This window comes from Sciurus vulgaris (genome assembly GCF_902686455.1).
Source record: "Sciurus vulgaris genome assembly, chromosome: X".
In the NCBI taxonomy this organism is placed as follows: domain Eukaryota; kingdom Metazoa; phylum Chordata; class Mammalia; order Rodentia; family Sciuridae; genus Sciurus; species Sciurus vulgaris.
Window position 1 is genome coordinate 65,888,868 of NC_136471.1, and position 21,637 is coordinate 65,910,504.

General features: G+C 33.4%; 1 protein-coding gene across 2 annotated transcripts in view; it reads left to right on the top strand.

Annotated features, from left to right (window-relative positions):
- Positions 1–21,637, top strand: part of CHM (CHM Rab escort protein) — a gene marked incomplete at its 5' end in the record, with an annotated part of 170,482 nt that overhangs the window by 127,614 nt on the left and 21,231 nt on the right. For both annotated transcript variants that reach the window (XM_079123030.1, XM_079123029.1), the window contains one exon: positions 1,088–1,184. In XM_079123030.1, the coding sequence (XP_078979156.1) occupies positions 1,088–1,184 (97 nt within the window). The remainder of the gene's footprint in view (positions 1–1,087; positions 1,185–21,637) is intronic.

A 21,637-nucleotide genomic window follows, 5' to 3' on the forward strand; every position in this document is an offset into this window, starting at 1 on the left:
CCTCAGCCTTTTAATACCACTTCCATAAAATGTATGTTGACTCCAATCTATTCATTCTATCATGGATTGTAGCAAAGGGAGTGAAAAGAAACATAGAGATATCTTGAGCCCCAAATGCACATCAAGTAAAATGGACATGATTATTGAAATAATTTCTAGAATTAGAATTCATTGTAATTGTTTTCTCAGTGGGTTATCAATATGACATTTCCAGTCATAATATGAGCATAAAACTTTTATGGATAAGTACAAATGGGGCTTTCCCTTCTGGCAAGCATTTCCTACGTGGGAGGATATAATTTCCTTAGAGTGAGAATTAACATTGTATTTTCAGCTTTACAAAGAAACATTGATCCAATGGTCCTTTAAAGTCTTTTAAATATAAAACCATATAACATATCCCTAGTGCCTAGACAGCATACTACATATCAGTAACCAGTTCTTAATAATTTCACATTTTATTTTTGATTCTGAATTTCTGGTTTTATTAATGAAGTCCTACAATTAATTCGAAATCATTCATTTTGAAACATTTTCTTATATATTTACTTTCCATATTTCATTGTCCTTGGGACTAGTAATATATTTAATTATTGGTGCTCTGTAACTCCTATTTGAAGCCATTATTAATAATCAAAATCAAGTGACATGATCTGACTTCAAACACCAAAGTGCATATATTTCAAAAGTTAAAGTTACAGGCTGGGGATATAGCTCAGTTGGTAGAGTGCTTGTCTCGAAAGCACAAGGCCCTGGGTTCAATCCTCAGCACCAAAAAAAAAAAAAAAAAAAAGTAAAAGTTACAATTGCATCCTTGAAAATAACAGTTGAAGAATTTAATAAATATTAAAGATTTCAACAATTGTTCAAAATTATATGAACACAACATATGATAAAGTATAAATAATGCAGAAATTAAATATACAAATAATACACATTTCAAATTCTATTTGAAAATTAAATCCTTACAAGAAAATTTTTTTAAACATCAAGGGATATTTAGAAGTTTGGAAGTCAGCACTCTAATGATAGAAAAATGCAAATGAGGTCTAAGAGCTGTTTCTGATATTTTCTTTCTTCTCTTCAGATTTCCATTTTGATAGTTCCAGCAGAGGAACCAGGAAGTTCTGCTGTTCGGGTCATTGAGTTATGTTCTTCAACGATGACATGCATGAAAGGCACCTGTAAGCATATTAGTTGGGTTATTTGTGTTTCATGTTTGTTTAAGGAGTAAGGGCAGTAGGCACTGTTGCAGTTGCCTGATTTTATTTCTGGAGATTTTCTTCCTTTTTTATTCACAATACTTATTCACATAATATAAAGTCATATAGTAAGGCATTTCATACCTTACCCTTGTCTCAAAACATTTCAGTGACTAAATCTTCACAGGCATAATTGTCTAGTTCTCCAGAGAAGGGATTTCTGTGACTTTACAATTCCTTCTGTAATTTTTCTTAAGCCTATTGAATACTTTCACAAAATTTGTTTTCTGGGCTGCTTGGTTTCTTCTTTACTTCCTGCTTTAGCTGTTCAGGCTTCTGTAACAAACTACCTTAGACAGGGTAATTTACAAGCAACAAAAATTTTATTTCTCACAGTTCTGGAGACTGGGAAATACAAGATATCGGTACCAGCAACAGTGTGTCTGGTAAGAGCCTGTTTCTCACAGGTGGCACCTTTGTGTGTTCTCAAATGGTAGAAGGGGCCTAGGAGAACCTTTGGACCCCTTTTAAAAAGTTTTAGTACTTGTCAGATTTATTTTATATGATACATAAAAACAACTATTGAACATACCCATGAAATATATATTCTGTGATTTTTTTTTAATCAAGTTAATATCTACTTCTTAAAACATTTACCATTTCTTGTTGGTGAAAACTTTCAAAATAATTTTTTCTAGAATCTAAAATGTATAATACAGTATCGTTTTTTTATAGTCACCCTATTATGTATTCACATAGAAGAACTTCTTTTTCCTGTCTAGTTATTACATGGTACCCATTGATCAACCTTTCTTCATGCCTTCCTCCCTGCTATTTTCCCAGTATCTGGTAACCACCATTCTACTCTCAATTTCTATGAGATCAACATTTTTAGATTGCACATGAGTGAGGTCACATGGTATGCATCTTTCTGTGCATGGCTTATTTCACTTAACATAATGATCTCTGGTTCTTTCCATGTTGTTATAGATGACAGGATTTCATTCTCTTTATGGATGAATAGTATTCCAGTGTGTATTTGTACCACTTTTTTTAATCTGTTCATCAGTTGATATATACTTAGGTTGTTTCCATTTCTTGGCTATTGTGAATAGTGATGCAATCAGCATGGGAGTGCACATGTCTTTTCAGCATACTATTTCATGTGACAGTTCTATTTTTAGTTTTTTCAGTAATCTTCATACTGTTTTCCATAGTGATTGTACTAATTTACCTTTTCACCAACAGTGTTTGAGTTACCCTTTCTCTACATCATTGCCAGCATTTGCTAGAGTTTTTGTTTTTGTAAATTCTTCTTTGATAATAGCCATTTTGAGTGGACAGAGTTGATATTTCATGTGTTTTGACTGTTATTTCTGTGATGGCTAGTGATTTTTTTCATGTACTTGTTGTCCATTTGTATTCTCTTGAGAAAAAATTTATTCAGGTTATTTGTCCACTATTTAATCTGTATTTTTGTTTGTTGGTTTTGAAATTGAGTTTTTGGAATTCCTGACATATTCTGGATCTCAACCCCTTGTTAGATGAATAATTTGCAAAGATTTTCTCCCCTTTTTTGTAGATTCTCTCTTCATTCTGTTGATTGATTCTTTTGCTGTGTAAAACATTTTAGTTTGACGTAATCCTATTTGTCTCATTTTATTTTTGTTGCCTGTGCATTTGTTGTCTTATCCAAAAAATCCATGTGAATTCCAGTGTCTGGAAGTGTATCCCATATATTTTATTCCAATAATTTTGTACTTTCAGGTCTTTACATTTTTAATCCCTTTTGAGTTGTTTCTTATAACTGCTAAGAGAGCTCCAGTTCCATTCCTCTACATATTTTTTGTACTTCAGATTGAACCCACGTGCATTTAACCACAATATCCCCAGCACTTTGTTGTTGTTGTTGTTATTTTTTTATTTTAAGACAGGCTCTCTAAATTGCTGAGGCTACCCTGAAATTTGTGACCTTCCTGCCTCAACCTCCCAAGCTTCTGGGATTACAGTCATGTGCCACTGTGCCTGGCTCTTCTGCATCTTTATATTCAATTTTCCCAGCACCAATTATTGAAAGACTGCCTTCTGCAGTGTGTGTTCTTAGCACTATTGTCTAAAATCCAGTTGGCTGTAAATATTTTGGTTTATTTCTTGGATCTTTATTCTGTTCCATTAGTCTATGTGTCCATTTTTTATGCCAATACCATGTTGCTTTGATGACTACAGCTTTGTAGTATATTTTGAAGTCAGGTAAGGTAAAATGGTGTTCCTGCTTTGTTTGTTTGTTGTTGTTTGTTTGTTTGTTGGCTCAAATGGCTTTGTCTCTTTCGGATTTTTCATGGTTCCTTATTAATCAATTTCTAGGTCTCTAAAGAATGACATTGATAATTCAATAGAGTCTGCTTTGAATCTGTAGATTGCTTTGCATTGTATGAGCATTTTATCAATATTCTTTCAATTCATGAACACAAAATATCATCCATTCTTTAGTGTCCTCTTCCTCTTCATTTTCTTTCATATCAAGGTTCTATCATTTTTGTTGTACACGTATTTCAACTCTTTATTAAATTCATTCCTAGGTATTTTACTTTTGTAGCTATTGCAAATGGGATTGCTTTCTTGATTTCTATGTCTGATAACTAGCTATTGACATGTAACTTCACTACTGATATGTATCCTGCAACTCTGATGAATTTAGTATTACTTCTGATGGTTTGTTGATAGAGTTTGGGGGAAATATATACATATATATATATATATGAATGATTGTGTCATCTGCAAAAAGTGACAATTTGACTTCTTTTCCAATTCAGGTGCCTTTTACTTTTTTCTCTGCCTGATTTCTCTGGCAAGGCCTTGCAGAAATATGTTGAATGAAAGTAGCAAAAGTTGATATCCTTACCTTATTCCATATCTTAGGGAGGAAGCTTTCAGCTTTTCCTCTTTTAATATAATGCCATTGGCTTAGTATGAATATCCTTTTTTATGTTGAGGTGTGTTGTTTTTAAACTTCACTTGTGCTGTGTATTTATCAGGATGGGATATTAAATTTTATCAGATGCCTTTTCTGCATTATTGAGATGATCATGTAATTTTTGTCCTTCATTCTGTTAATGTGTGTATAAAACTATCCTTGTATCTGTGAAATTAATCCCACTTGATCATGGTGTATAAAAATATTTTTAATGTACTTTTAGATTCAGTTTGCTAATATTTTTTGGAGAAATTTTGCTTCTATGTTCATCGAACATATTGGCCTGTGGTTTTCTTTCCTTCTTTGTTGACCTTAGCTAGTTTTGTTTTCATAGTAATGCTGGCCATAATGAATGCATTTGGAAGAATTCCTTCATGGGTAAAAATTTTTAACTAATTTTGTATCGTGAGCGATTAATATGTTTGTTTTCATGTGTGTGTGTGTGTGCGTGTACATACATACGCACATGCACAAATATGTGCATTTACTAAACATCAGTTCATAGGAAATGAATTACAAAGAGATTAAACCAGAGTAGTAGCAGCAGTAGTTCTATCCAAATAGTTGCAATACAGGCAACCAAATTGTAGGGTTTTATTTTTATTGCCCTTAATATTCCGATTTCTCGGAAATACAATAGGAATTTTCCCCACCTTTTTTAATTGGTGCATTATAATTGTACATAATATTGGGATTTGTTGTTCACGTGCAAAATAAAACAATGTCATTTGGCCACTATCCCTCCCCTAATCTTTTCTGCTCCCTTCCATCTTCCCACCCCCTGGTCCCTTTCCTCTCTATTCTGCTGATCTCCCTTTGCTTTTCATGTGATCACCCCAACCTTTCTTTTCCTTTTTCCTCTCTATGTTTCACATATGAGAGAAATTGACCTTCTGTGTTTTGCTTATTTCACTTAGCATAATCAAGTCCTATCCATTTCCCTCGAAATGACAGAATTTTGTTTTTCTTAATGGTTGAATAAAACTCCTACAATAGAAATTTGAAACAGACATTATGCCATAAGTATAAGGAGTCATATCAGCAACATTTGTTATTGTGTGATCAAAATTTGATGAACCCTAAATTTCTTACTATTTTCATATTGATTATGTATAATCGAATCGACCATTTTGGTTGTTTACTTCTGTCTTCTACAATATATAAATATCTCAAGTGGTAATTAAATTTAACCATTTTGCTCTTTTTACTTCATTTCTATCAAATCTTCCCACCTTATTAAATATTTCCTGAAATTTAAAACATTTTCATAATTGCCTGTAACATACTAACTGATAAACCATCTTAAGTCAGTCCTTCCTCGGCCCCTTCCTTATTTGTCATTTGTATTCTGTTCCTGCTTAATTTATTTACTTAAGTGTATTTCTAAATTCTCCCACCCCAAACATTTTCTTCCACTCAGTGAATTTAGAAAGATTTAAGAAAAGTCTTGCTACTGGTTGAAAAGAACAAACCATACCCTCTTCTGTTCCAAAGTTATATGTAGCATATATGTGTTACCTTCACATTTTCTAAGCATTATTGTAATATTTTAAACATCCCGTGTAAATTGTTTAATTTCCATTATGGTCTCTAATTGACATTTATGTATTTATCTTAGTGACTTTCTCATGTGAGATATATTTATTCATGGAATCACTATAAAGTGGTCAAAGAACTTCCATCATATCATTAAATTCTTCAGGGTGAAATTTGTGACAAGAAATGGTGGAAGAGTATTTCTGCCCTGTCCAAATATAGGAGATCACCACTTTGAAGTGTATTCCTTGGCCACATCTGTTAAAGCAATTCGTGATGAGACAAACTCATTCAGCTGGGTAAGTGGAACCTAAAACTACTCTTTAGGTCATCTTTAGGCCTGATTCAAATAAAACTGAAAGAGGTAGCAAGATCCTTTACTGAAGTTCATAGGGTGATATGTATCTTTGAAATATATATAATAATAGCTATTATTGAGAATTTTCTGGTGGCCACTAATTATTTTATATGGTTCTTAATCGTATGAAGTAGGCACTATTAGTTCCATATTGACAGATTATCAAGCTGAAGCTCAGAGAGTTTAATTACATTGTCTAAGATCACACACCTTAGTAAGTGGCATATCTGAGATTCAAACAATTACTTCAGATTCAGGGCCCACACAGACCACCACTATGCTAGTGCTGAAAATTTTTAAAAGTAACAGTGTTTCCCAGCTTTAAATTTTTTTTAGTCATAAATCATAAACTTTGTGCCAACACTAGAATTATAAGATTCTTCTTGTCTAACAATAAAGAAAATATTCTGACATTCTGTGATGATAGTCATTCAGCAAATATTTTTTGAACTCCCACTAAATATTGTGCCAGTACTTATAAATGAATTAGAATGACTGCAAAGATTCAGTGTTTATAAAGCAATTTACAATGTCTGGCAAAGAGTAAGCGTATAATAAATGGCAGCTTCTATTTATAACAGGAAGAATAGTAAAAATGTACTACTAACATACTGGGTTACAGATATTAAATATAGCAAAATATTATTCATTTTAATATTACCATGTTTTTCCTTGCCTTCGGGTTTTTGCACATATTGTTCCTTTACCCAAGAGTGATCTTGCCAACCAGTTAAATGCTTGTTTATCCTTTAGATTCTAATTCACATGTTACCACCTTTCCAAGCCACTCCCTGAATCATTCATACAGTTTTTAGACTTTTGCTTCTTTGTTTAGATGGAACCCTGCAATTTCTTCTAGGTTAACATTTAGTCCATCTTAAAAATAATGATATATACCAGACATTAAGTACTTAAGCATGTACATGGTCAATTCAGTTTATTCTTCACAACTCTGAGGTAGGTCCATTTTCTTTTCTGTTATTCAAATTAGGAAACTGAGGCACAGAGAAGGTAAATAATTTCTCCAGGGCTTATGGATGAGAGACACAGAATTTGAATGCAGGCAATCAGGTCCTAAAGCCTCCACTTGTACTCATACTCTACTGCTTCTCAGAGCAATCACAGCATGATTATCTTTGCATTTCTAGTCTAGAAGTATTTAGAACATGGCTTGCCATTTCTATTCCTAGAACTTAAGCAAGTACTTTTTTAGCATTATTGTGTAAAAGAAAACAAACCACATTCGAAGTCTTGTTTCTTCTTTTTTCCTTCATGAGGATGAAGTTTTACTTATTTTTAATTGGCAAATAATAGTTGTATGTATTTATAGGAAATACTGATATTTTGATTTATGTTTACTCAAAATTGTTACAAGAAAAGGTTTCAAAAGTTTTTACAAAGAAACAGTGGTAAGTGTCTGTGGCAATGGATTTGTTAATTAGCTTGATTTAATCATTCCCACTATAAACACACATCTTGTTTTTAAAGTAACATTTTATAACTTTAATGTTAGAGACTGAAGTTTCTGGGAAACCTGTCCACTATCAAATGCAAAACAAAGAATTTTAAAACACACTTTCTTTATATGTCATAAAAATTGAAAAGAATAATTGTTTTCTTAATTCCCATACCTAATTTTTTGGTAATCAGTTTCTCGCTTGACTTTATAGTAAATTAAATGAGACTATGGGGTGGGGGTGGCTGGGGCTGTAGCTCAGTGGCAGAGCTCTTGCATAGCAAATGTGAGGCACTTACATTCGATCCTTAGCATCACATAAAAATAAATAAATAAATAAATAAATAAATAAAATAAAGTAATCATTTATAAAAACAAGAATATGGGTATTATACCTACACATAAGTCTACAGAATTACCTCATTAGGTATTTAACTTTTGATAAGTTTTTAATTTATTGTGTCTTGGTTTCTTTATTAGAAATTTCTAATTCTTCATTAGATATTAGCCTAAATTGTTTTGAAAGGTCCAGTAATGGTTGAAAACCCTCAGTGGTACACATTTTCCATGTGTGGAGAAAGTCACCAATCTTGCATACATGTTTGGTAGTGTATGACAGTATTGTAAGCAAAATAACCACGATACTTTTTCTTCTAAAGCCTTATTCTACTACAACTTTCTCACTTGCCTCTCCTGTGATTGTTATTTCCATGATCTTTATTATAGCCTAATGAATTTATTAATATAAAGCCAGTAGTACAGACAAATAGACTGGCTTTGTTTTTCTTTGTTTGTTTGTTTTTGTTTTTGTTATTGTTTTTAAATTTCACTAGGCTTATAACAAGAAGATTGACTGGAAGAGATAAATTTGAACTCATTAGTTATATTTTGCCTTGTTCCAGAGAAAAGAGAAGTTCATAATCATTTTAAGTCTTTTATGCATTCATTCTATAATAATGTGTTATTTTAAACTAGTTAATAATTATAATAGGGTTAGTGTTTGATGTAATATATAGCAAGATTTAAGAAAGACACTGAGATAGAAACTGACATTTTTATCATTCAGTTGCTTTTATAACTTAATTAATGTTTGGCTTCTTTTTGTCCTCCTTTACTTGTGTTCTGGGCCTGTTCACAGACATTCAGGAACAATTTGTAACTTGGACATCAAAGGTCTTTAATGGTTTATTTTCCTACTGCTGCCCTAATTGAGCATCATTGATGTCACAACTAGTTCCAAGTTGTTCTGTTCTTGGTCTGTTTTCTAAAACAAAATGATTCTGATAATATCACAGAGGCTTTAACCTATCTTTTCCCTTTCTCTTGATTTTTTTTTTGTTTTGAGTCAGAAAAAAGATTTAGAAGTTACTGTGATTATTTTATATATCCAAACCTGTTCCCAGCTCGTTTTTTTTCCTCTTTTGAAACTCCCCGATTACAGACAAATCACTTACTTTAGAATGTTATTCAATCATCCTTTTTGCAGACTACATCTACATTTCTTGTAAGGGTTTTGTTTTCCTCCGAAACCTTTTCAAATAAAGCATATTCTAAACTTAAGAGTACATGTTTTTAGAATTTACATAATTGTTACTTTACAGTAATTTAGAAACACATTTGCATTACTTTAAGGTCAAGCACCAAAAGTTGAAAATTCTGAATATGATTACTAGTGGTATAGGATCCCACCTTTTGAATCCCACCTTATGAATTTCCCATATTTACATAATTATGATGTTAAACTGTGAATGATCATCCATTTGCTCATGATTTGTAAAAATCAAAAAATAAAATAGTATTTAGGAAGAATATAATCTCAGTGTTGTACAAGTTTATGTTTTTAGATTATTAACTAAATGGGTTTTATTCTGGCTTATTTTCTCTGTGACTAATTAAGATTTGTAGGCAAATATATTTAGACTTTGTTCCCATTGTACACGTGATAGGGATATAATCAGTTTGCTTAGCTAAGTGGAACCAAGCATGTTCACTTATCCTAAAATTGAGACTATAATGATAAAATCATGAGCTTAACTCATCATTCTTCTTATTAGAAGAATCACTTGACAAATGTTGGCAACCACTGTAAATAATGCAGGTATACCTGAGTAAATCAAACATAATCAAAATATATACCCATGAGACTGTGTGACTCGTACCCATTCCACATAAGTAATAAAATTAAATTTATAGAAAGCAAATAGTATGAGCCTTAGTGATTTAAATTTCAGTTATTTAACAAAGAAATGTATTTTAAAGTACATTCATGACCATAATGCTTGTTTGTATAAGATGTACTTATTATAAAAGTATGGCATTTAGAGAAAGGAAGAGAATCCTTGAGTAAACACTTATGTCTTTTTGTACATTTTTTGGTAATCTTAATGTTATTTAAAAAATTTTTTTTTAGTTGTAGATGGACACAAGACCTTTGTTTTTTGATTTATTTATTTTTATGTGGTGCTGAGGATTGAATGCAGTGCCTCTTATGCACGAAGCAAGCAATCAACTCTAGTCCTTTGAGTTATTGTTTTTTTTAAATTGGTAAATAATATCCATTTATACTTATGGGGTACACTGTAATGTTCCAACCTAAGTATACATTATAGAAAATTTCTATCAATCAAACTTAATTAACATTTCCATCAACTTTATCAAATTTTTTGTGGTAAGGACATTGTAAATCTAGTCTTTTAGCAGTTCTAAAGTATATGTTATTATTAACTGTGTCCACCCTACAATGCAGTTAAAACGTATTCCTTGGGCTAGGGCTGTAGCTCAGTGGCAGAGATCTTGCCTACCATGTATGAGGAGCTGTTTTTGATCCTTAGCACCACATAAAATAAACAAATAGGGGCTGCAGATATAGCTCAGTTGGTAGGGTGCTTGCGTCATATGCATAAGGCCCTGAGTTCAGTCCCCAGCACCACAGAAAATAAAAATAAATAAAATAAAGGCATACTCTCCATCTTCAATGACAAAAATAATTATAAAAAGTATCCCTTCTGTCTGAGACATTTTACCTTTTAATCAACAAATCCTTTTTCTTGATCCTTCGACCTGCAACCAAAAACAACCAAAATGGGTTGGGCACCATTAGGGAAGCACAAATAACCGAGATGGAAGCAGATCTCAACAGATTCATCAATGTCATTTATTTATTCACAGATTCAGTCAGTCAGGTACTGGAGAGGCTAATTTTCTGGGTAGAAAATGGCCACCAGTTACAGAGGGGCTCTGAACTTTATAGGTTATAATAGTGAATCAATCATTGGAGACTGAAGTAGAATGTGCCAGTTTGGGCAGTCGGGGGAAAAAAGTTGTAAAAAGACTGAAACTTACTGTTACTGGGATGGGGAAGCTCAGAACTCAGCCCGAGTTCACTGGCTTCTTCCTCTTGGATCCATTGTTACCCAGAGCTTCACTATTTGCTTTTCTCCTTCCAGGACTCCTCTGGGAAAGGGTAAAAGTCTAGGGCCCAGCATTTTAGTATCCACCTCCTCCCTACAGGACCCATGGTTGTTGGGAAGGGATGAATATTTACTTTTGTTGGAGATTCAGGGGATGGAACCCAGGAAGGGATGAAAGTTTGCTTTTTTTTTTTTTCACTTGGAGCCCATTGTTACTGGGAAAGGATTTACTGGGAGAGGAGTAATGATTGCTTCCTCCAGGCCAGACCATTTTGGGGGGTTGTCATTTTCCATATCCTTTATTGCCTTCCCAACTTTCCTAGCCTTACCTCCTCTACCTTACCAGCCTCTAGTAATGAATTTTCTATTGTTCCTATAAGATTTCTTTTAATTTTTAAAATAATGTTATTGTACTCTTTATACTTTATTTTTATGTGATGCTGAAGCTCAAACTCAGTGCCTCACACTTGCTAGGCAAGCACTCTACCACTGAGCTACAACCCCAGCCTAGATTAAATGTGTTTTATATTCCACATATAAGTGAGATTATTCAGTATGTCTTTTTGTACGTGGACTATTTCATTTAGCCTAATATGTTCCAGTTCTATCCATACTTTTGTGAATGACAAAATGTCCGTCTTTTTAAGGCCGGATTATATTTGTGTGTTATCTGTACATTTTCTCCTAGACCACCAATCTTTGTTGTTCTTTTGAAGTGTTAGGAAATGAACCCAGGGCCTCAAACATATAGGCAATTGTTCTCTCTCAAAGAGCTACACCCCAAACCTGACCATATTTTCTTTATCCATTCATTCACTGATAAATGCTTAAGTTAATTCCATATATTGGCTATTGTGAATAGTGCCACAGTTGACAGGGTAAAGGTATCCCTTCCATGGAGTGATTTCAATTATTTTGGATACATATCCAAAAGTCGGATTGCTGATCATACTGGATTTCATTCATGTCTAAATTTAGCATTGCCCATTTTTATTAATTGTTGGGGTCATCTCTGCCACTTCCTGTGTGGAGGAGGAAAGGGTTGACTGCCAGAGTAGGATGTTGGTGATTTTTCTAACAATTACCCAAAAAATGTATCTACTCAGTAGACACACGAGAGCCAATACTCTTTTTTTATGAGAGGGACTGTGACTGGTCCAGCCATACCAGCTCTGGCCTCTTTACAACAGAGTTGCCCAGCTCTCCTTTATAATATGCAGGTAAAAGGGGGCAAGGACCAGGGAGTAGCTTCTTTTGTGATGGACAGGATAGGGTAGAGTTAGGGAAGCCATCCTCCTGAGGGGGAAAATTCCAGAAGGAGACAGGGAACCACTCCCACAAGGGTGGCACATACTTCCTGGCAATTCCTGGAAGCTAGGCCTCTGCTTCACATGGCTCAACATAGTCTGACTCTGCTAAATAAGGATGGCTTTTCACATCTCCCCCCTTTTAATATTTTAAGATGCAAATGATGGACAGTTATGTTGAGGCTCTGGATCTTGGTTCTGAGAGCAGCTCCGAGGTCCCAACAGTTGGTTGGGAGGTTTGCTCCAAGATCCTGGCTGTTGGTTCTGAAGGTGTGGTAACCTATTATCATGACACAAAATTAATTAGTAGCAAACATATTATTCCAATACCATTCAATTTAGGAAACACCTGATCAACCAGGAATACAGATCCATGAGATCAATTCTATTTTATAAATATCCTGGATGTAGTGATATGATTTTACAAAATTCAGGCTATTATTACTGCCATGTCAAATGTCCATTAGACAATACTTAATTATCTCTTAGTCCCATTGGGAAGTATGATATTTAGTTGTTAACAATATACATGTTTATAGTCATTATGTCATTTAAGCCTTTGTTTAAATCTGAGAGCAAAAGGCTCATCACTGATATTGAAAATAGTACTTATTAAAGCATTTAATTTAATCTCAATCATTCTATTAATACTTAACTTTCAGGGGCTATAGCATCTTAACAGAAGGAATCATGCCCCTTGATATAATGAACGTGTGAACAAATAGAAACCTAAAAGAATACATTAAAATATATATGAACCAAATTATCATCAAAGAAATAACTGTTTATATCTGATCTTATTGTTGTATTCTGAAAATAGTTTTAAACAACTTAATTATTTACCTAGTTCCTTAGATCTTTCTTAACATTCAAGATTTAGATTCAACATGGTTGCTTGTAAATTCTTTTCAAGCAGTAAAAGTGAAACAGTTAGTGGCAATGTTGCCATGTTAGGCCTTGCTGACTTTGAATCTTCTGGAGGAAAATATTTGTTATAACTGTCTTCTATAATTTTTTTAGGTCAATCCAAAAACATATCCACCACGTTTAGAGATAATATGTAGCATTGGCAAGACATTTGTATATTTTATCCATTTAGGAAAAGTGTCAAATTCTATCACAAAACAATTAAGGCAGTAAGATATTGGTGGATATTTCATAGAAATAACTAGCTTTATATGAGAAAGTCTCATTCTAATAATTGAATATGAAATCCTAAGTTCCAATGGCCAGTATAATTCACTGGCCTAGGTATTCCTTATGTTATCTTTTTCTCACAGGTTACATCTAGACAGCCAGAGTCTATCAAGGGACCAGCGTACAGATAAGTTACCATTGCAGACAGTATAGTCAAATCCAGTCACATGGATGGGTGTAATGCAACTATCTGCAAAACCTCTCATCATATGAATATCATCAGCAAACATTGGAATTGATTCTCCAGTCCACAGCGTTGAATGTATTAAAGGTGGATATGGGAAATGGGCCCAACAGATTTCCCATATATTTTACTTACCTGAGAGCTCAATAGAGCTAGCATATAAATATTATGATTGGAGATTTAAGATCTCCTTATTGTAAAATATGGTGCATTCTATGTCTCATGTGTCACTCTGCAGTGGTGAAATCCTAATGTCATAGTTTTTAGACAATATTTTTAGAAATTAAGTGGATTTACATGGTAATCTGTTTTTCCCTTTTAATTTTTTTATTTTGAAGAAAAAGATTGCTATAAACTGGAGCATTATTAATCCTGAATTGTAGACAATGGCCTAGAAGTGTACATATATTTAAACCATAAGCAGGGACTTAGTAAATATTTCTATTTGGCCAGGAAGATTAATAAAAGTTACCTGTTGTTAAAGTCAGTGTTATTAGGTTGAAAAGGGCATAACAATAAAAGAAAAAAGGTCCATTTTCTACCAAATATAGGATTTGATTTTGTCATAGTGGGCTGAGTGACAAAGCTATAAAATGTAGTCAGTACAGAAATTGAAAATTTGTCTCATGACCTGTGTTTATAGGTAATGACCTTATTATTCTAAATTAATTTAAACTATTATATTAGAACTGGTACTATCTGTCAGGATAGTGATTCAACAAACTATTTAAAAATCTTAAAATTTATGTCATTGATTTAACAATTGTTTTTTAAGGGATCTTATGGAAAGACAATCTCTATGTATAAAGATATGATTGTATGAATATCTTTAATAACCTAAAAAAACTAATCCAAATGTCCAACATCGGGTTTTGGATAAATGAACTATATGACAAAAAGCTGGCATTAAAAGTAATGTTGTAAAAGAATACTAATTATGTGTAATCTAAAACAATGTTATGAGCTTTAAAATGAACAATATAATTCTGTATGTACAAAATGTGTATATCTCTGAGCTTATGTATGGAAAGCAGTTTAGAAGATTTAGTAAATGTTAATAATAGTTGTAAGAATCCTCAAAAAATAATTTTTTTATGTATACTTAATTTTTCTTAAGTAGGTCTCTTGACAAAATCTAGGGAAAGTACCTTAATCTTGAAACCATCTTTAGCCTCTTTATCTGAAAATTATTTTATAAAACTTCATATATAATTCTTTGTATTAATATAAATTAATCAGCATAATCTAATATCACATCTGAAACATGAAACAGACAAGCCAAGAGCTTTCATCCCCTCTTAGGGGAAAATGTCAAAATACTCCTGTATCTCATATTGTTAGACTTTAAATAAGCCAGTATCTCTTGAATATCCTCTAAAAATATAGCTAAGTTTACTTCTTAGTGTAGAGAGTAATATTAGAAGTGTATAACTTACATTTATTTAATTTTGAAATATTAAATAATATAATTAATTTATTAATTAATTCGTTATTGTAATTTTGCAAGAGACCATTATTGAAAAAACTTTAGTTTGGGGAGCATCAGCTTAATAACATGTATCTGTAAATCTAATATTTTAAAGACTTCTCTATCTGGAAAACAAGAATATAATTAACATATAAGTACTAATTACCATGGTTAATTAAAATATAGCCATTTATGTTTTTTAATCAAATTTGGCTTTTAAAGAGAAATTTAAAATTTAGAATGCAAGGTGACCTTTTAAAATAACAGCTCTTATTTAACCAAATTGTAGAAACCATAATGTTTTTGAAATTAGCCTTTTTTTAATAATAGAAATTTAACAGGCATATGAAATTATTTTATTAGAATGCGAAATTAATGCTTTAAGTATATATATTTTTTCTTCTGTCCTTTAGTTAGAAGGTCCAACTAATAGGGGTTTCTGAAAAGATCTTACCTATATTTGCAAACAGTCTTTATATTAGAAACTTAATAGAATTTAAAGAATAAAAAAACTTAATAACCTTAGCTGATTGTGGTAATTATATATAGCCAATTTAATTAATATACATAGCCAATTATATATAGCCAATGTAATTCTATGTAAATCTTTTGAAAATTGTGTACAATTTTTGTTTTAATCTATTCAACATGTTATAGTCTTCCATTTATCAGGTGAAAAAAAATTTTTTTAGATACTTACATATCACACCTGATAAATTATCTTGGTTCTCAATGAGAACACAGAGAATAAAGGAATTTTAAACCTTCTTTATTATATTAACCAAATTACAAATACGTTTAATGTTTAAATATATTTTAGTTAAGAGTATCTGATGTTTTCATATTTAGTAGATGATGTTCCAGTCAATGATCTTTTAGCATCCCATCCTTATAAATCAATTAAGTGTTTCCTGTAATAAAAGCTTAATTAATTTTATTTACCTTACTTAAATTTATTCTTAATTGTAAATATCAAGATATCAAACAAATGTAAATAATATTAATAATTTTTCCTGTTAAAAAATCATTAGAGACAGAGATATAGATCTTAAATATTACAGAACTTAGCAATTTTATTATTTATTTGACTACCTAGAAAAATGTGAATTAAGAAGGCTTTTTACCTGGAAAAATATGAGTTAATAAGTATAAAGAAGCCTTTTTTTTATTTTTAGTTGTTTACCGAATATATATTAAAAGTCATTAATTCACATGAATTAAAATTATATGGATCCATCTTTATTTTAATTTTAAAATGTGAGCATGCTCCTTGAACTGTAAGTTTTGAAATCACGTAGTCATTTTGTACACATTTATAGATCAGTCAAAAAAGGAAATTTTTTTAACTTATTGTAAGTGAAGCCCCACAACAGTGAACAAACATGCATTAAACATTGATTTAATTTGTCTAAGAATTTAAGATATAAAAAGAAAAACTTCAGAAAAATTCAGGTTGCCGGCTTTTGTCCTGATGATTGTTATTTACATCTAAAATCATCCCTAAAAAGCAAAAGATTCATCCAGCAAAAAAGTACAATTAGAACATTTTCCATCAACTTCAGAAAAAAAAAAAAATCTTTTCTTTTCCTTGGGTCTGAGCAGTAGCTTAGTCAGCCGGCTAACTTCTCTATTTACATTTCAACCTATCTTCATTGAGACCTGTAAGGACAAAAGATTAGTGGTCCCAGTGAAAACTTGATGCTGAGGGCATTTTAACCATTTCTTATTTTTAGGACAGGTTTGGATGTCAGAGAAAATTATGAGACCTTATTTTCTATTACTTATGAGAATGAAGCTACTATGCTAAGCTCCTTACTGAGATATGCCATTGGTGATTGACCTGATATGTCCCTGGCTGTCTATCCAGTAGTTTTTGGGTGAATATTTTTAGGGTTATTTTTCTCTCAGTGACAAACAGGTTAAATCTTGTTCCTTAGGTAAGTTGATAACAGGGGCTTGAAGTAGTAAGGCCCCTTTTTATTATTTTAAAAACCTTTCCTTGAGACAGCTGCTAGCATTCTTTTTTGAGATCTTATAATCCCTATCAGCTAAGATGTTTAGGAGCTCTGTAATGGCCTTTTGATATTCCTCCTGGGTGGAGGCACATAAAGGATGTCCTTTACATATTGAAGAATAATTACAAACGTTTTATTTCTGAATTTTGTTAATTCCTTAGCTACGGTTTGTCTGAATAGGTGAGGACCATCTCCAAATCCTTGAGGCAACACTGTCCAGGTTAGCTGTTACAAAGTCTGAAAAATTTTCCTCTGGCCCCTGCCAAACTTGGCTGGGCTTTAGAGTTTTCTCTCTGGGCAGGTAATTGTCTCCATGTTATTTGTACATATGCCCTGATTTGAACATGAGTTTGCAAGTCATAAGTCAGTTTTTGCCCCAAATCAGCAAATTGTCCTGAGCCAGTAAACATTTCCAAAGTAATTTGAACTCTATTCATTTTATTAATTTCTCCCTGATCTGAACAGTGCTCTATCCAGTTGCATTTCCATGTTAAATATTTGTCTTCAGAAAGGCAGGAGGGAGCTGATAAGAGCCAATCCTTAGGTGGCAAAGCCTCATTACATATCCATTGCAAGAGACTTAATAAGAATGGCCTGTTCACTCCATACATAGACCATGCAGATTTTTAACTCCCTAAATGTCGTAAAAGGAATAGGCACATGAGTTCTTTTTGTCCCTTTAGAACATTGAAAATCATTTTGCTCAAAAATAGGGTATAACCTGAATTTTGTTAATTCCTTTTTTGCTGTGTTAACAGCAGTTGGAGTTCTTAGTCTCCTGACTTCTCCAGGGATAGGACCAGACACTGGAGGACCTTTTAAATGTAAATTACAAAAGTCCCAAAAGTCAACTCAACTTCCTCTACATCTGAATGACTTCCAGTCCTCTGAATTGAAACTTCACCCAGACTATCTGGTGACTCTTTCCATAGAAACAGGCTAGGGGCTGGTTTCTGAATCTTCCTTTTTTATCAACCAACAATTCCCCAGAAGACAAAGAGTCCTGGAGGACTAGCATTTCTGACTCTTAGATCTGAAACGCTTAACAGCATTTCTAAAACTCGTGCTCAAATCTTCCAAAAACCACAGATCAATATCTTGGTCCAAATAAAAGTAAATTCTAATACAGTCCAAACTAAATTTCCATAGTCTGCCATTGTGTTTTCAATTCCCATGCTAACTCTCCTCAACAAGAGGCTTGGCACTTAAGAGGCTCTACCTGAGCAGGGAACAGCCATGTTCTTTAGGCTTCCATCCTTCCCCTCAGGGAGCAGAAATCATGCTGTTTCTGGAGGGTAGAAGCTGTGGCGGGGACACACATATTTAAACGAGGAAACTTGCCGAGGAATTTCCCCTTCCAAGTTAGAAATTTTCTCTGATTTCTTGATTAGGATCTTTTCTTCCCAGTATTCTAAACTTTTGCGCCTATCTCAGCCAAGTTAGTTCTCAGTCTCATATAGTCAGAGATGTAGGCAGACCTGCCTGACCAAGTCTGCAGCATTCAAAGTGACCAGGTCTCCATTTACATTTCAAGGACTGTAGGAGTCGCATTCTTTCCACTGAATTTTCACTCTGGCTAAGTACTGAATATAGCTGAAGAGATTTATTTTATTTCACTGTGCAGAACAAATTCCCCAGGCTTAACATCACATGATTAAATTCCCTTTCCTATCTTACTATTAAACTTTTTCACATGCGTGCACTTCTCACTGGAAAGGGGCCAAACATCCTTACCCTCTTTTTTCCTTCTTTCTTTAATCCTCTTGAATAGTCCCGTTTCAGGCGCCAAATGTCGGGGTCCACTCTGCCACGTCCCTCATGGAGGAGGAGGATGTTGGTGATTTTTCTAACTATTACCCAAAAAACGTATCTACTCAGTAAACACACGAGAGCCATATGTGAGACGGACTGTGACGGGTCCATGCACACCAGCTAACAGAGTTGCCCAACTCTCCTTTATAATATACAGGTAAAGGGGGCAAGGACTGGGAGGAGCCTCTTCTGTGATGGACAGGATAGGGTGGAGTTAGGGAAGCCATCCTCCCGAGGGGGAAAATTCCAGAAGGAGACAGGGAACCACTCCCACAAGGGTTCCACATACTTCCTGGCAGTTCCTAGAAGCCAGGCCTCTGTGTCACATGGCTCAACCTAGTCTGATTCTTCTAAATAAGGATGGCTTCCCATAATTAACCATACCAATCTGTCTATAAAGATGTATTTTCCTTTGTAAATTTATTTTTCCACTTAAATATGAAAAGATGAGGACATTTAACTTTATAGGTCTTCTGCTCTTAGATAGTAAAGAGTTTTATGTGTTATTCTTTATGAGCACATACTAAGAACTCACATGTTGACTTATTCTGACACTCAATTTGACTTCATCTCTGGTGAGTGTTTATCAAATTAGCACATTCTTGAATCAGCATAATCTTTTATTGTCTTCCCATTGAGAACAGAGTAGAAATTTAAGACCTTTTACAGTAAAATTCAGGGTTCACCCGTACTGTGGTACTTTATATTAAATGATTCACTGACTGCGTCACATTCAGTAGTATAATACATAAAATTTATTTTGTAGTCTTTGTGAAAGAGGATCTTATATGTTAGGCATCATGCAATAAGATGGAATGTGTCATTCTCTTGGTATTTCCTACTTTTCAAAAATTGTAATTTTTCTTCTTACAAATCACCCCTTATATACATTTTTGGGGGCATTTTAATCAACTTTTTTGATGTTGTGAGTAAAGAATCTGACCAAAACAATTGTAGAAGAGAAAAGATTTATTAGAGGGCTCATGGTTTCAGACGTCTTAGTCTATATAAGGCCGGCTGCTTTCCTTGAGGTTCAAGGTGAGGCAGAACATCACAGTGGAAGAGTATGCCCAAGGGAAGCAGCTCACATCAAGATCAGGAAGCAGAGAGAGGGTTCTCCATTTGCCAGATAGAAATACATATACCCCAAAGCTACTTGCCAGTTTCCAACTCTTCTAGCCACTCCCTACCACTTCAGTTACCACTCAGTTAATCCCATCAGGGGATTAATTCACTGATTGGGTTAAGACTCACAACCCAATCATTTTTCCTCTGAACCTTCTTGCATTGTCTCACATGTGAGCTTTTGGGGGACATCTCACATCCAAACCATAATAGGAGGTACCAGGGATTGAATCCAGAGACGTTTACCCACTAAGCCACATCCTCGGCACTTTTTGTGTTTTTTTGGTTTTTTTTTTTTTTTTTTTTTTTTTTGAGAGGTTTTCACTAAGGTGCTTAGGCCCACGCAAAGTTTCTGAGGTTAACTTTGAATTTGCAGTCCTCTTGCCTCATCCTCCCAAGTCATTGGGTCCTTTCTATAGTTTTTTATTCTTTATCCCACGCTATGCAAATGCTGCTACATAGTGTTTAAGTGTGTGACCAAGAATATACTTAAGTTATAAAAATACCTTGTAATTCACTTTCACTGTTTGATCTCTGACAGTTTTTCACTGATGTTACATTGTTTTAACTTTAGCTTGATTTAGAATTTTCAAAACTCTAAAGTATGCAAGGAAAGCCTACCCTCATATAATAAGGGAATTGTGTATATGAAAGGAACTTGAAAGGCAAATAAATAGTTGTTAACAAGGGAAATATGTATTGATATGCTATTTTAGTGGTGAACAGGCCAGTTTCAAATTCCAGCTTTTACTTACTACTTGACTGACCTTATGCAAGTTACTTTTCTCTTTATGCCTCAGCATCCCTATGTATATAATAGGGATTATGATAGTATTTACCTCAGGATTGCTATCAGGGTCAAATTAATATAAACAGGTTATGGCACTTTATAAGTAGTTATTAAATGTTGATTTTTACATTAAAACTAAATGTGGAGTTAGAATTGTAAGAGTCATAGGAGTGTGTTGTAGCAAATGGGTGGAAGCCTCTAGAGACATGTCTTAGTGCACTGAGTGAAATGTCCTTCATTATTTAAAAAATAATATTCTAAAAGCAGACTTCAGGCCTGTGTAATGAGTGCCTCTAGCAGAAATTAATATCCAAAATATATAAGGAATTAAAAACCCACTAAAAAATTCAGTTTAAAAATGGGCAATCAGGGCTGGGGAGATAGCTCAGTTGGTAGAGTGCTTGCCTTGTAGGCACAAGGCCCTAGGTTTGACCCCAGCACCACAAAAATATAAAATAAAAATAAAAATAAAAAATAAAAATGGGCAATCAATATGAAAAGGTACTTCTCAAAAGAAGAAATTCACATTTTGGGTTGGTTTTGGGTTTTGTTTTTGTTTTTGATTGTAGTGCTAGAGATCAAACCCAGAGGCTCAGTCATGCTAGGCTAACACTCTACCACTGAGCTATCCTCTTAGCTCCCAAAAGAAGAAATTGACATGATCAAAAAATTTAAGACAAATTGTTCAACATCATTAGCCACCATGGAAATGTACATCAAAACCACAATAAGATACCATCTTATCCCTGTTTGAATGACTGTTATCAAAAAGACAAGAAATGCCAAATGCTTTCAAGCATGTA